The sequence below is a fragment of the Musca autumnalis genome, unplaced genomic scaffold (genome assembly GCF_047663935.1).
Source record: "Musca autumnalis isolate F117 unplaced genomic scaffold, ASM4766393v1 scaffold_2, whole genome shotgun sequence".
Lineage (NCBI taxonomy): Eukaryota > Metazoa > Arthropoda > Insecta > Diptera > Muscidae > Musca > Musca autumnalis.
Genome location: NW_027411755.1, coordinates 177,923,276 through 177,938,016, shown reverse-complemented (window position 1 = coordinate 177,938,016; position 14,741 = coordinate 177,923,276). Strand labels below are relative to the sequence as shown.

Genomic DNA, 14,741 nt, shown 5'->3' with positions numbered 1-14,741 from the left:
AATCATAAGTGGAATTTTACTTCATTATACCCTCTACCATATGGAGGGTATAATTAAATTTGTCATTCCGTTTGTAACACATCGAAATATTCGTCGGAGACCCTATAAAGTATATATATTATTGATCAGCATAAAATTCTATGTCAATTTGACCATGTCCGTCTGTCCGTCCGTCTGTCTGTTGAAATCAAGATACAGCTCGCAATTTTAAAGATAGAGAGTCAAAATTTGGTACAGAAGTGTTTATTACTTGCAGGATGGTTGGTATTGAAAATGGGATATATCGGTCCACGTTTTGATATAGCCCCCATAGAACGGTACCTCCCGATTTTCGGTATTTTTAAGGTTTTAGTTTCATTATCCTACCAAAATGGCTGAAATTTGGTACGTAGTCTTCTTTAGGGGTACAAAACTTTCCCCCAGAATTTTGTCGGTATCGGTCCACACCTTCATATAGCCCCCATAGAACGGTACCTCCCGATTTTCGGTATTTTTAAGGTTTTAGTTTCATTATCCCACCAAAATGGCTGAAATTTGGTACGTAGTCTTCTTTAGGGGTAAAAAACTTTCCCCCAGAATTTTGTCGGTATCGGTCCACACCTTCATATAGCCCCCATATAACGGTACCTCCCGATTTTCGGTATTTTGAAGGTTTTAGCTTCATTATCCTACCAAAATGGCTAAAATTTGGTACGTAGTCTTCTTTAGGGCTATAAAACTTTCCCCCGGAATTTTTTCGGTATCGGTCCACACCTTCATATAGCCCCCATAGAACGGTACCTCCCGATTTTCGGTATTTTAAAGGTTTTAGCTTCATTCTCACACAGAAATGGCTGAAATTTGGTACTTAGTCTACGTTAGTGGTATAAAACTTTCCCCCAGAACTTTGTCGGTATCGGTCCATGCCTTCATATAGCCCCCATAGAACGGTACCTCCCGATAAAATTTGTCGTTACATATTGCCCCATTTCTGACTAAAATTCTGGCTGAAATTCGTTATTTCGTCTTCCAAGTGTTATAAAATATTCCAGAAGAATATTACCAGTATAGGTCCACGTCTTCCTATATCCCCATAGACGCTTACTTATTGATTTCCGGTATTTTTTTAGTTTTAGCCACATTCTCTTACCGAAATATAGGAAATTTGGTATTTTGTCTTCTTTGAGCCTAAAACTTTCCGTCAGAAATTTGTCGGTATAGATCGACGTTTTGAAATAGCCCCCATAGAATGGTGCCTCACATTGTTTTACCGAAATTGCTGAAATTTAGTATTAAGTCTTCTTCATACACGAAAGGAAACTAATTATTCCATTTTACTTCAATACAATTTGTGGTGGGGGGTATAACAAGTTCGGCCTGGCCGAACTTAACGCCGTTCATACTTGTTTTGTCTATAGTTTCAGACGAATATAGTCCGGTTCATGTGTAACGAAACTTTGTGCTTTGTTTTTATAAGATCGTCACAAGTGAAGAATCATTGATCTATGTATGTGTATGAGCCCAAAATTAGAAAAATGAGCAACGAATATTCGGAATCTGTCACCAGGGGCACTCCACACTAATATGGCTTCCAGTCATTTTTGAAATACTTAGGGAATTTGATCAACTATAAGTCGAAAGATGACGTAGTCATCATGTTTGGTGGAGACTTCCCACAAAATCTATCTGAACCCTTGTAATATGCCCGACATTAGTTCGCTTTTGAAGGACAATAAATGCATTTCCATGGGGAACGGAGATGCTAATCGATAATCGTTTGTGGAGTTCAGAGATAAGAAGTCTAGGGCCCGTAGGGTGTAACAAAGAGTACCCCGAGGAGAGGTAATATCTCTGGAACTTTTTAAGCTCTACCTTTCTGAAATTTACACACCCACCAGACGCCATATACATCGGTATGTATGCCGATGATTGTACGATATTGGTGTCGAGTCCTATCGTTGATGACATATGTGATAGGTTAAATGTGTAGGTTAATGGATATTTTCATGGAAGAACTGTACTGCGCCGCTCCACTGCCACAAACGAGTCTCTCCCTGAACATTTTGGTCGATGGCGTCCTGATTCCAACCACGAACTACCCCAAGATATTGAGTGTACGTAACGTTAGATAATATGTTTAATTCGTCCATGCAAGACACAGCTATTTGCGACAAAATCAGAAACAGGACCAGGTTCCTCAAGTCGCTGACAAGCTGAACTTAAGGTGCTGACAAATAACCTTGTTGACCTCTTACAAAGCATTCGCCCGGCCTGTGTTAAGCTATGCAGCCCCAGAGTATGCAGGGGGGCAAATTTATAAACCTGTCACAATGCCGCCCATAGGACTTAAAGCGAGTGCCTCCTCATGACACCAGTGGATCATTTCCATGAGGGTACGAGGATTTTACCGGTGCATCAGCACTGCATGATGTTGTCGATGCAGTACCCGCTGGAGAGCATTCCTGCCACAATTTTATGGAGAAGAGATCTTCATGATGTAGAGAGAGAGAGAGAGAGAGAGACGTTCAAAGGTACAGAATCGACCCTATCAGGCGGGCTTGGATAGCTTTCACACTGATGCAGTTGCGCAGTAGAGCTGACAAACTGTCGATAGTCAGACTATCTATCGTTTTGATCATTATCGTAAAACTTTGCTTATAACGGCCTCAGAAGCAATTATATTTTTAATAATTCGCGAAAAATAAACCAAATAACAGGTTGAGGGCGGCTGGAATTTGAACCCACGTCCTTGAAAACGTATGATAAAATTTTGTCACGGCGTGTTAGCGTTCAAAGCCAAACTCATAACTTCAAAGGCAGCAGAAAAAAGCGTTTGTCTCGAAGAAATACAATTCAACGGTCAAATATCCGTTATTGTATAAAAACTCATTTGCATTTGAAAAACTAAAAGTTCTAGGACAGAGAAGCCATTCCACATTCGATATGTCTGAAGAGCTGCCGAACTAACAGCGAACTCGGTCACATAATTTGGTGGCTGTGTGGGTGGGCTTTTTCATTTTCACTTGCAAAAAATTTCGATCATCAAACTTAACTCTAAACGAGAAAATTAATAAATAACTTATTTTGGTGTTCGACGTAGCATTTGTTAATCGGTCTGTCGATAGTTTGCCAGATCTATTGCGCAGGCAATTCAAAGATAGCAGCATTACAAAAACAGACTAACGCCAGCAGGCAAGGCAAGCACGAGTGGTTTTTGCCCAGTAAATATCCGGGCGATGTCCATTTCGTATTGGCCCCAAACTGGTCGCACTATACCCAACACATGCCCTGCAGATTCTTTATGGGCACAGCTAGTCCAGGCTACAAAATTGTTGAATTTGGACTCAGAGATACCAAAACCAAACCACTGAGAAGACATACGAACGAACACATTTGCGTTGATACAACAACACACGTTTTCAACACTTTCTGTTTTCTTCTAAAATACGTTTCTCACCCTTCCCTATATTTTCCCTCAGCTATCAACATATGTAAGGGAAAACGTATGGAAGGGGGAGAAGCGTATTTTTAGAAGAAAGCAGAAAGCGTAGAAAACGTGTGTTGTTGTTATATCACCGGAGGGTTGGCCTTATGCCGCGTTCTTCTCTTCAACAGCCTTACGGCACTCCTCGTGCCATAGATTTTTAAGTGCTGGTTTTTTTTTGGAACCCATGTATGGATTTTGCCGAAGTTTGAAGAGATTAGGTTATTCCTTGCCACTGCGCTTCCACATTATCGGGAAAAGGGAGTGCGAACTTCTAGCATGTGGGTAATTTGAGCGGAGTAGGCTGTGCTATCTATTGCAATTGTAGCTTCTCTGTTTAAAGCTTCCGTCCTGTGATAGATCGCACTTTTGCTGTATCATTAAAACGAGCGTGTATCTTTGCTGTCACAAGGATATATTACCAAATAAATGTTCGTTCATCGAATCGATCAGACATGTAACAAACTGTAAGAGTGTCTTACAACACGATCGATCTGACTTCCGGTTATTCCATCTGGGAATATCCACGTGGAGGGTTTAAAAAGTTCGATCCGGTCGAACTTAATGTTTTTTTTTTAATAATATGGAGGGTATATTTAAATTTGTTATTCCATTTGTAACACATCGAAATATTTGTCGCATACACTATAAAATATATACATATATTCTATATGAGCATAAAATTCGAAAAGTCATAATAACAATGTTCGTCCATCAGTCGGTCTGTTAAAATCAAGATACAGCTCGTAATGTTTTAGATAGAGCTTTGTAATTTGATATAGAATTTTCTATTACTCCTAGGATGTTTGGTATTGAAAATGGGCTATATCGGTGTACACCTTTATATAGCACCTATAGAACGGTGCCTCCCTATTTGAAGTTTGTGTCCTCAATATCCCACAGAAATGGCTGAAATTTAATATTTAATCTTCGTTGGGGGTGTACAACTTTCCACCTGAAATTTTTTGGTATAGGTTCACGCCTTCATATAGCCCCCATAGAACGGCACCTCCCGATCTTAGGTATTTACAAGGTCGTGGCCTCATTTTCACCCCGAAATTACTGAAATTTGGTATTTAGTCTTCCATGGAGGTATACCATATTACAGAAGAGAATTTTCAGTATAATTCCACGTCTTCATATATTTTTTTAAGGTTTTGTCTCCAATATCCCATTGAAATGGCTGAAATTTGGTATTTAGTCTTCCATTGGGGTATACAACTTTCCACCTGAAATTTATCGATATAGGTCTTATATCCAACATAGCACGGTCTCTCCAGATTTGCAGCATTTTGAAGGTTTCAGCGTCATTATCAAACCGAAATGGATGAAAATTGGTATTTAGTCTTCCATGGTGTACAAAACTTTTCAGAAGAGAATTATCAGTATTGCTTGATGTCTTCATACAGCCTATTAGCCCCGATTTTGCAGAACTTTCCACCTGAACTATGTCGGTATTGGTCCACGTCTTCATATATGGCCATATAGAACGGTATCCTCCGATTTTTGGTAATATGTTAGCTTTAGCCACATTATTTAACCGAAATTTCTGAAATTTGGTATTTAGTCTTCGTTGAGTTACAAAACTTTCCTCCAGAAATTTCTCGATACAATTTGACGTTTGATACAGCCCCATAGAACGGTACTCTAGATTTTCTGTATTTTGAATAGCCCCCAAATAGGGGTAACACCCGATTTAAGATTTTTGCGGATTTTAGTCACATTTTCAACCAAATTTTCTATCAAATAGAAAACTTATTAGCTAAAAAAACTATCCATGTATATCCATATTTAAGCCCCATGAACCGGTGTTGCCCAGTTTAATATATTTCGAGGGTCTGTTTATTAAATTTTCGATAAATTAATTTTTTTCCGCCGATACCCAGCAAAATGTTCGATGCCAAAGATGCCATTCAATCATGGGTGAAAGTGATCTGGCATGTCATCTTTTTAGCATCTTCATCGATGAATTTTATATGAGCGTGGACCCCAAAAGATGCTATTCATTTTTGGATCCAAAGCATGCCATTTACACCAATGCCTTGAAATGTCATTTCCACCAATGCTTTGGCATGTCATTTTCACCAACCCTTTGCAATGACATTATCATTACGACGAGAGTTTTAACATCGTTGGTTGTGATTTCGAGTCTCCGACAACATCAAGCCTATTGTAAATAATTAATCTTATATATGTATTTAGAAAAATGTGTATAAATAAAAACACAAAATTCATCTTTATTGGATCGATGGAATGGGTTCAAATGCAGATGAAAAGATCGGATCTTTCACAACTTCCTTTGCATGGGTTCAAATGCTGATAAAAAGATCGGATCTTTCACGACATCCTTTGCATTGGTTCACATGCTAATGAAAAGATCGGATGTTTCACGACTTCTTTGGAACCAATGCAAAAGATGCCATGAAATCACGTCATCGCATGGAACCCCTTCCTACAAATTTTGCTGGGTAGTTATTTTGAAAACATATAATTAAAGTATATATCAAAACAAAGTTATAACATAAATTTCGGAGCGTTACTCCCACTGTTTTGGTAGATACAGTACATTATTTCTGAAATTTATTTGGTCATTATTTTGTGGAATTGTGTAAATAAATATGTTTTAATCGTTCAGGAGTGTTCTTATTGTTCTACTATTGAAGAATCAGAACTAAAATTTAACATAAAGCTCATATAGTTTGATTTAGAAAAGATTAGAATAATTTGGACTGTACGCAACGAATTTTAATTTTCACTGGAGTGCTAGACTTCATTCTGAATAATGCACCGTAGCTGTGGTGATCGAGACACAACCAATATTTTTGTTATTACAAGGCTGTGTATACTTTTAAGAAAAATTCAAAGCAGAATATGTAAAATAGCGTTACTTAGACGATCGTAAAGACAATGTTGCATATATGCAACATCGGGGATGAGAAGATTAAGATCTTCTCCTCTTGCTAGGTATAAGAGGAAGAGTCTAATTGTTCCTATTTACTTCAATACAGTTCGTGGTGGAGGGTATAAAAAGATCGGCCCGGCCGAACATAACGCCGTTTTAGCTGGTTATACCCTCAGCATTTATGCTAACGAGGGTATACGGGCAAAATGTGCCTCATCAAAATAATGGTTTTAGATCCCAAGTATGTTTGGACGAAATCCATGTCAGACAATGACACCATGTATAGTGGCTGAATGAAGCGCACGATAAATCTCGAAGGGATCATCCGATTTGGTGCAAAATTTGGCTTTCGTAATATTATTTCCCAAACTTTGTTTAAGTTCGAAGATGGGCACTATCGGTTCGTAACTTTCCAAAAGTTTAAAAAATTTCACTAAAATTCTACGTCTTATATCTGTTGAACGGGGCAACCGTTAAAACTTTGGATCTCCTAATACTTGGTGCAAATGTAGTTTTACTTCAGAAATGGTCCATATCGGTTTTCACGCGCAAAAGTTCAACATTTTTGTTTAAGTGAAGTTTGATGATACTCCTTCCTGTTTACAGCGATTTTATGTTTCTCGTGGGCAAGTCCGTGCTTCCTGACATAGTGGTCCAAAAGCTCTGAGTTATCGGTGAGCAACTGAAATATCACACACTATCAGCGTGTTTTTGTAAAAAGTTTTTGCCCATTCGTTCGTCGATTTTATGAACGAAGACACAATTTGGTTTTCATAGCGGTTGACGTTTGTATTCGTGTGACAAACAAATGAAAGCTTTTTATTTTCGTAATTTTTTTTGGTTTTCGTAACAAAATCAGACGAACGAATGCGTCAAAAATAAACGAATGGAAAAGACCCATCGTTTTGAACGAAAATTAAATAATTTGAGTAATAAATGGCACAAAACACACGAAAACTGGAAGGGAATGCAATTTTATTTATTTCCATAGAAGCACACGCGTTTATGTACATCCGTTTCTTCATATTATCACAATTATTTTTTGACAAATTTGATTATATTTTTTTCTTATTTGTTGTTTTTCATCTGTTTATCGGGGTTGCCATCAAGTAACACATTTTACGTGCAGATGCCTATGCAAAATTAACAAAATAAGTATCATGGAAACCCTGAAATATAAAAGCTTTTACGAAATAGACGAAAGCTTTCAGATAAAAACGAATGGTTCGTAAAATTTTACAAGAACCAAATTTTGAACGTATACGTTTTAGTACGAACGGTTCGTGTGACAGGCAAGCATTTTTACAAAAACACCCTGTATCTATCGAGAAGAATGACTCCCAAAATTAGATGCACTTCGAAAATGGACTATGTCGGCCCATACCTTCGAGTACATCCTCCGCAACACAAACGAAATATATTTTTTGTCGGCAAGTTTATACTTTTAAAATCTGCGTAGCCGGTATTAGATTTGATATTGTCAATAGATGAAAGTTTCAATTCACACAGGCTGAGGGTATATTCTGTCGGCCAAGCCGATTGATACATTTTTTTACTTTCTTTTATTTGTGATCTTCTTTCGTTTCAGTACCCAACAAAATACTCCGCTAAGCGTAAAACTTCCCGACACTGTTACAACTTGGGAACTGAGAGCATTCTCCGTGAACGACGATACCGGTTTCGGTATGCTGGAAGAAAATCTAGAAATTGAAGCATTTCAACCATTTTTCATCAGTGTCAATCTTCCGTATGCGGTGAAACGTGGAGAAACAGTAAAAATCCCCGTGACAATTTTCAATTATTTAAGAGAACAGCTTGTAAGCAATGTGACAATGATACGAAAAAGTAATGATTTTGAATTCCTTAATGACGAAAATCAGTTAATTTTGGGACAAAAAGAAATTTCAAGATCTTTGGATGTGCCGGCTAATAATGCCAGAAGTGTGACATTTAATATACGCCCCCTGAGAGTGGGTAAAATTGCTATTGAAATAATAGCTGCAAATGGCGTTATAGCGGATCGAGTGATCCACAAACTGAAAGTGGAACCTGAGGGTGTGGCGCACAATCGTAATCAAGATACGCTAATGATGTTGGAGAAAAGTAAAGTAAATAAAACCACATTTGAGGCAAATATACCCACGGATATTGTACCCGGTTCTGAATATTTGGTACTAACTGTGAGCGGTGATGTCATGGGAAGTACTTTGGATAATTTAGATAATTTGGTACAAAAACCCAAAGGTTGTGGCGAACAGAATATGATTTATATAGCACCGAATATTTTAATAATGGATTATCTTAGCTCATTGAGCAGTATAAAGACGAATGCCAGCAGCAGTTTAATGGAGAAAGCCAAGAAATTTGTGGACATTGGTTATCAGCAACAGTTGTCCTATCGTCACTCAAGTGGTGGTTTTAGTGTTTTTGGCCCCGACTCCAGTACCGAAAGTAATTGGCTTACAGCCTATACCACACGGTTCTTTATAAAAGGTCAACAGTACTCGGCCATAGAAAGTGTTTTCATTGAGAACGCCCTTAAATATCTTAGCCAGCAACAAATGGACGATGGTAGTTTTCCTCAGCGGGGATTTTTGTTTGATCCAGCCCACCAAAATGAGTATGGTTTTACAGCTTTTGTACTACTGACATTTTTGGAAAGTCCGGTAAGAGAGATATATTTTCCCATCTTAAATCGTAATTTTGTAATTTCAAATTTCTTTATTGCAGAAATATGCCAGGAAATATCGAAATACCATCGAAAAAGGTTTGGAGTTTTTAAATAAAAATCATAAGGATGTAAAGGATATCTATTCGTTGGCCATTATGGCAAACACATTTCAAAAAGCTGGCAACAACAATGCCAACGATATTCTGCTGAAATTAAAATCTATGTCACAGGAACGTAATGGACTTAAATGGTGGACCAACAATATCAAATCGCAGGAGAGTGCCAATGATGTTGAAATAACCGCATATATTCTAATGGCCCTGCTGGAGTCATCATCACCCCGAGATTGTTTGCCCATTTTTAATTGGTTAATTAAACAGCGGAATAGCAGTGGAGGTTTTGCTTCAACCCACGACACCGTGGTGGGTCTACAGGCTTTAATAAAGTATAATACGGTGTCGCAGAATTCGGGTGGACATCTGGAAACTCAGCTTAAAGTACATTTTGTGGGTAAAAATGCTAAAGGTTCGGTTGTCAAGGAAGGAATTTTTGGTGTAGATGCTGGCAATGAAATTATACTGCAAAAACAAGAGGTGAGAAATTGTGAAATTTATTGTCATCTTTCTTCTCAACACCACACTGTGGTAAGGGGTACCATGTCTTTGTGCATTAGTTTGTAATATGCAAAATGAATCGAGACAGACGCATACATAGTTCATTTTAGGGATATACATATAATTACTTTCTGAGTCGATTTACTCATGTCCGTGTAGCGGTTTGTCTGCCTGTCCGTCTGTCTATGTATGTTTGTAAAGATATTACAGATCGCATTTATTGTCCGGGTGGATCGTTTCTTTGACCAATTTGGTATGAACCTGACAAACACAACATAAATCTCCAATTTTGATTAAAGGGTCTATAGAGGCATCCTTTCTATCAGAAAGGGTCTATAGAGGCACCCTTTCTATCAGAAAGGATCTGTAGAGGCACCCTTTCTATCAGAAAGTGTCTTAAGAAGTAACCTTTCTTTCAAAAAGGGTCTATAGAATCACCATTTCTTTTAGAAAGAAAAGGGTTTATAGAGGCTCCCTTTCTATCAGAAAGGGCATTAAGAAACACCCTTTCTTTAAAAAAGGGTTTGTAGAAGCACCCTTTCTTTAAAAAAGGGTTTGTAGAAGCACCCTTTCTTTAAAAAAGGGTTTGTAGAAGCACCCTTTCTTTAAAAAAAGGGTTTGTAGAAGCACCCTTTCTTTAAAAAAGGGTTTTTAGAAGCACCCTTTCTTTAAAAAATTGTTTTTAGAAGCACCCTTTCTTTAAAAAAGGGTTTGTAGAAGCACCCTTTCTTTAAAAAAGGGTCTGTAGAAGCACCCTTTCTTTAAAAAGGGTCTGTAGAAGCAACCTTTCTTTAAAAAGGGTCTGTGAAGCACCCTTCCTTTAAAAAAGGGTCTGTAGAAGCACCCTTTCTTTAAAAAAGGGTCTGTGGAAGCATCCTTTCTTTAAAAAAGGGTCTGTAGAAGCACCCTTTCTTTAAAAAAAAGGGTCTGTAGAAGCACCCTTTCTTTAAAAAAGGGTCTGTAGAAGCACCCTTTCTTTAAAAAAGGTCTGTAGAAGCACCCTTTCTTTAAAAAAAGGGCCTGTAGAAGCACCATTTCTTTAAAAAAGGGTCTGTAGAAGCACCCTTTCTTTAAAACGTGTCTGTAGAAGCACCCTTTCTTTAAAAAAGGGTCTGTAGAGGCACCCTTTCTTTAAAAAAGGGTCTGTAGAAGCACCCTTTCTTTAAAAAAGGGTCTGCAGAAGCACCTTTTCTTTAAAAAAGGGTCTGTAGAAGTACCCTTTCTTTAAAAAAGGGTCTGTAGAAGCACCCTTTCTTTAAAAAAAGGGTCTGTAGAAGCACCCTTTCTTTAAAAAAGGGTCTGTAGAAGCACCCTTTCTTTAAAAAAGGGTCTGTAGAAGCACCCTTTCTTTAAAAAAAGGGTCTGTAGAAGCACCCTTTCTTTAAAAAGGGTCTGTAGAAGCACCCTTTCTTTAAAAAGGGGTCTGTAGAAGCACCCTTTCTTTAAAAAAGGGTCTGTAGAAGCACCCTTTCTTTAAAAAAGGGTCTGTAGAAGCACCCTTTCTTTAAAAAAGGCTCTGTAGAAGCACCCTTTTTTTTAGAAAAAGGTTCTGTAGAAGCACCCTTTCTTTAAAAAGGGTCTGTAGGAGCACCATTTCTTTCAGAAAGGGTCTGTAGAAGCAACCTTTCTTTCAAAAAGGGTCTATAGAAGCACCCAATCCTTCAGAAAGGGTCTTTAGAAGCATTCTTTCTTTCAGAAAGGGTCTGGAGAAGCACCCTTTTTTTTAAAAAAAAAGGGTCTGGAGAAGCACCCTTTTTTTTTAAAAAAAAAGGGTCTATAAAAGCACCCTTTCTTTAATTTAGGGTCTATAGAAGCAACCTTTCTTTCAGAAAGGCTCTATAGAGGCACCCTTTCAATCCGATAGGGTTTATAGAGGCACCCTTTCAATCAGAAAGGGCATTAGGAAACACCCTTTCATTAAGAAAGGGTCTGTAGAAGCACCCTTTCTTTCAAAAAGGGCCTATAGAAGCACAATTTCTTTCAGAAAGGGTCTATAGAAGCAACCTTTCCTTCAGAAAAGGTCTATAGAAGCACCCTTTTTCAGAAAGGGTCTTTAGAAGCATCCTTTTTTTCAGAAAGGGTCTATAGAAGCACCGTTTCTTTCAAAAAGGGTCTATAAGAGCACCCTTTCTTTAAAAGAGGGTCTATAAAAGCACCCTTCATTTCATAAAGGTTCTAGGGAAGCACCCTTTCTATCCGAAAGGGTCTATAGATGCACCCTTTATATCAGAAAAGGTCTTTAGAAGCATGCTTTCTTTCAGAAAGGGCATGTAGAAGTAACCATTCTTTCAGAAAGGCTCTATAGAGGAACCCTTTCAATCCGATAGGGTTTATAGATGCACCCTTTCTATCAGAAAGGGCGTTAGGAAACACCCTTTCATTAAGAAAGGGTCTGTAGAAGCACCCTTTCTTTAAAAAAAGGTCTATAGAAGCACCATTTCAAAAAGGGCCTATAGAAGCACAATTTCTTTCAGAAAGGATCTATAGAAGCACCCTTTTTCAGAAAGGGTCTATAGAAGCATCCTTTCTTTCAGAAAGGGTCTATAGAAGCATCCTTTCTTTCAGAAAGGTCTGTAGCAGCACACTTTCTTTCAGAAAAGGGCCTATAGAGGCACCCTTTCTATCAGAAACGGCATTAAGAAACACCCTTTCTTTAAGAAAGGGTCTGTAGAAACACCCTTTCTTTAAAAAAGGGTCTGTAGAAGCACTTTTTCTTTAAAAAGAGTCTGTAGAAGCACCCTTTCTTTAAAAAAGGGTCTGTAGAAGCACTTTTTCTTTAAAAAAGGGTATGTAGAAGCACCATTTCTTTAAAAAAGGGTCTGTAGAAGCACCCTTTCTTTAAAAAAGGGTCTGTAGAAGCACCCTTTCTTTAAAAAAGGGTCTGTAGAAGCACCCTTTCTTTAAAAAAGGGTCTGTAGAAGCACCCTTTCTTTAAAAAAGGGTCTGTAGAAGCACCCTTTCTTTAAAAAAGGGTCTGTAGAAGCACTTTTTCTTTAAAAAAGGGTATGTAGAAGCACCCTTTCTTTAAAAAAGGGTCTGTAGAAGCACCCTTTCTTTAAAAAAGGGTCTGTAGAAGCACCCTTTCTTTAAAAAAGGGTCTGTAGAAGCACTTTTTCTTTAAAAAAGGGTATGTAGAAGCACCCTTTCTTTAAAAAAGGGTCTGTAGAAGCACCCTTTCTTTAAAAAAGGGTCTGTAGAAGCACCCTTTCTTTAAAAAAGGGTCTGTAGAAGCACTTTTTCTTTAAAAAAGGGTATGTAGAAGCACCCTTTCTTTAAAAAAGGGTCTGTAGAAGCACCCTTTCTTTAAAAAAGGGTCTGTAGAAGCACCCTTTCTTTAAAAAAGGGTCTGTAGAAGCACCCTTTCTTTAAAAAAGGGTCTGTAGAAGCACCCTTTCTTTAAAAAAAGGGTCTGTAGAAGCACCCTTTCTTTAAAAAAGGGTCTGTAGAAGCACCCTTTCTTTAAAAAAGGGTCTGTAGAAGCACCCTTTCTTTAAAAAAGGGTCTGTAGAAGCACCCTTTCTTTAAAAAAGGGTCTGTAGAAGCACCCTTTCTTTAAAAAAGGGTCTGTAGAAGCACCCTTTCTTTAAAAAAAGGGTCTGTAGAAACACCCTTTCTTTAAAAAAGGGTCTATAGAGGCACCTTTTCAATCAGAAAGGGTCTATAGAGGCACCTTTTCAATCAGAAAGGGCATTAAGAAACAACCTTTCCTTAAAAAAGGTTCTGTAGAAGCACCCTTTCTTTAAAAAAGGGTCTGTAGAAGCACCCTTTCTTTTAAAAAGGGTATGTAGAAGCACCCTTTCTATAGACTGTAGAAGCACCCTCCTTTAAACAAGGGTCTGTGAAGCACCCTTCCTTTAAACAAGGGTCTGTGAAGCACCCTTCCTTTAAACAAATGTCTGTAGAAGCACCCTTTCTTTAAAAAAGGGTCTGTAGAAGCACCCTTTCTTTAAAAAAGGGTCTGTAGAAGCACCCTTTCTTTAAAAAAAGGGTCTGTAGAAGCACCCTTTCTTTAAAAAAGGGTCTGTAGAAGCACCATTTCTTTAAAAAAGGGTCTGTAGAAGCACCCTTTCTTTAAAAAAGGGTCTGTAGAAGCACCCTTTCTTTAAAAAAGGGTCTGTAGAAGCACCTTTCTTTAAAAAAGGGTCTGTAGAAGCACCCTTTCTTTAAAAAAAGGTCTGTAGAAGCACCCTTTCATTAAAAAAGGGTTCTATAGAAGCACCCTTTCTTTACGAAAGGGTCTGTAGAAGCACCCTTTCTTTAAAAAGGGTCTGTAGAAGCACCCTTTCTTTAAAAAAGGGTCTGTAGAAGCACCCTTTCTTTAAAAAAGGGTCTGTAGAAGCACCCTTTCTTTAAAAAAAGGGTCTGTAGAAGCACCCTTTCTTTAAAAAAGGGGTCTGTAGAAGCACCATTTCTTTAAAAAAGGGTCTGTAGAAGCACCCTTTCTTTAAAAAAGGGTCTGTAGAAGCACCCTTTCTTTAAAAAAGGGTCTGTAGAAGCACCCTTTTCTTTCAAAAAGGGTCTATAGAAGCACCCTTTCTATAGACTGTAGAAGCACCCTTCCTTTAAACAAGGGTCTGTGAAGCACCCTTCCCTTTAAACAAGGGTCTGTGAAGCACCCTTCCTTTAAACAAATGTCTGTAGAAGCACCCTTTCTTTAAAAAAGGGTCTGTAGAAGCACCCTTTCTTTAAAAAAGGGTCTGTAGAAGCACCCTTTCTTTAAAAAAAGGGTCTGTAGAAGCACCCTTTCTTTAAAAAAGGGTCTGTAGAAGCACCATTTCTTTAAAAAAGGGTCTGTAGAAGCACCCTTTCTTTAAAAAAGGGTCTGTAGAAGCACCCTTTCTTTAAAAAAGGGTCTGTAGAAGCACCCTTTCTTTAAAAAAGGGTCTGTAGAAGCACCCTTTCTTTAAAAAAAGGGTCTGTAGAAGCACCCTTTCATTAAAAAAGGGTCTATAGAAGCACCCTTTCTTTACGAAAGGGTCTGTAGAAGCACCCTTTCTTTAAAAAGGGTCTGTAGAAGCACCCTTTCTTTAAAAAGGGTCTGTAGAAGCACCCTTTCTTAAAAAAGGGTCTGTAGAAGCACCCTTTCTTTAA

The 14,741-nt window shown here is 38.1% G+C and overlaps 1 protein-coding gene across 1 annotated transcript in view; it reads left to right on the top strand.

The window, feature by feature from the left end:
• Positions 1-14,741, top strand: part of LOC141394934 (thioester-containing protein 1 allele R1-like) — a 37,243-nt gene that overhangs the window by 14,424 nt on the left and 8,078 nt on the right. The window contains exons 7-8 of the mRNA XM_073970102.1: positions 7,954-9,031; positions 9,096-9,629. Coding sequence (XP_073826203.1) covers positions 7,954-9,031; positions 9,096-9,629 — 1,612 coding nt within the window. The remainder of the gene's footprint in view (positions 1-7,953; positions 9,032-9,095; positions 9,630-14,741) is intronic.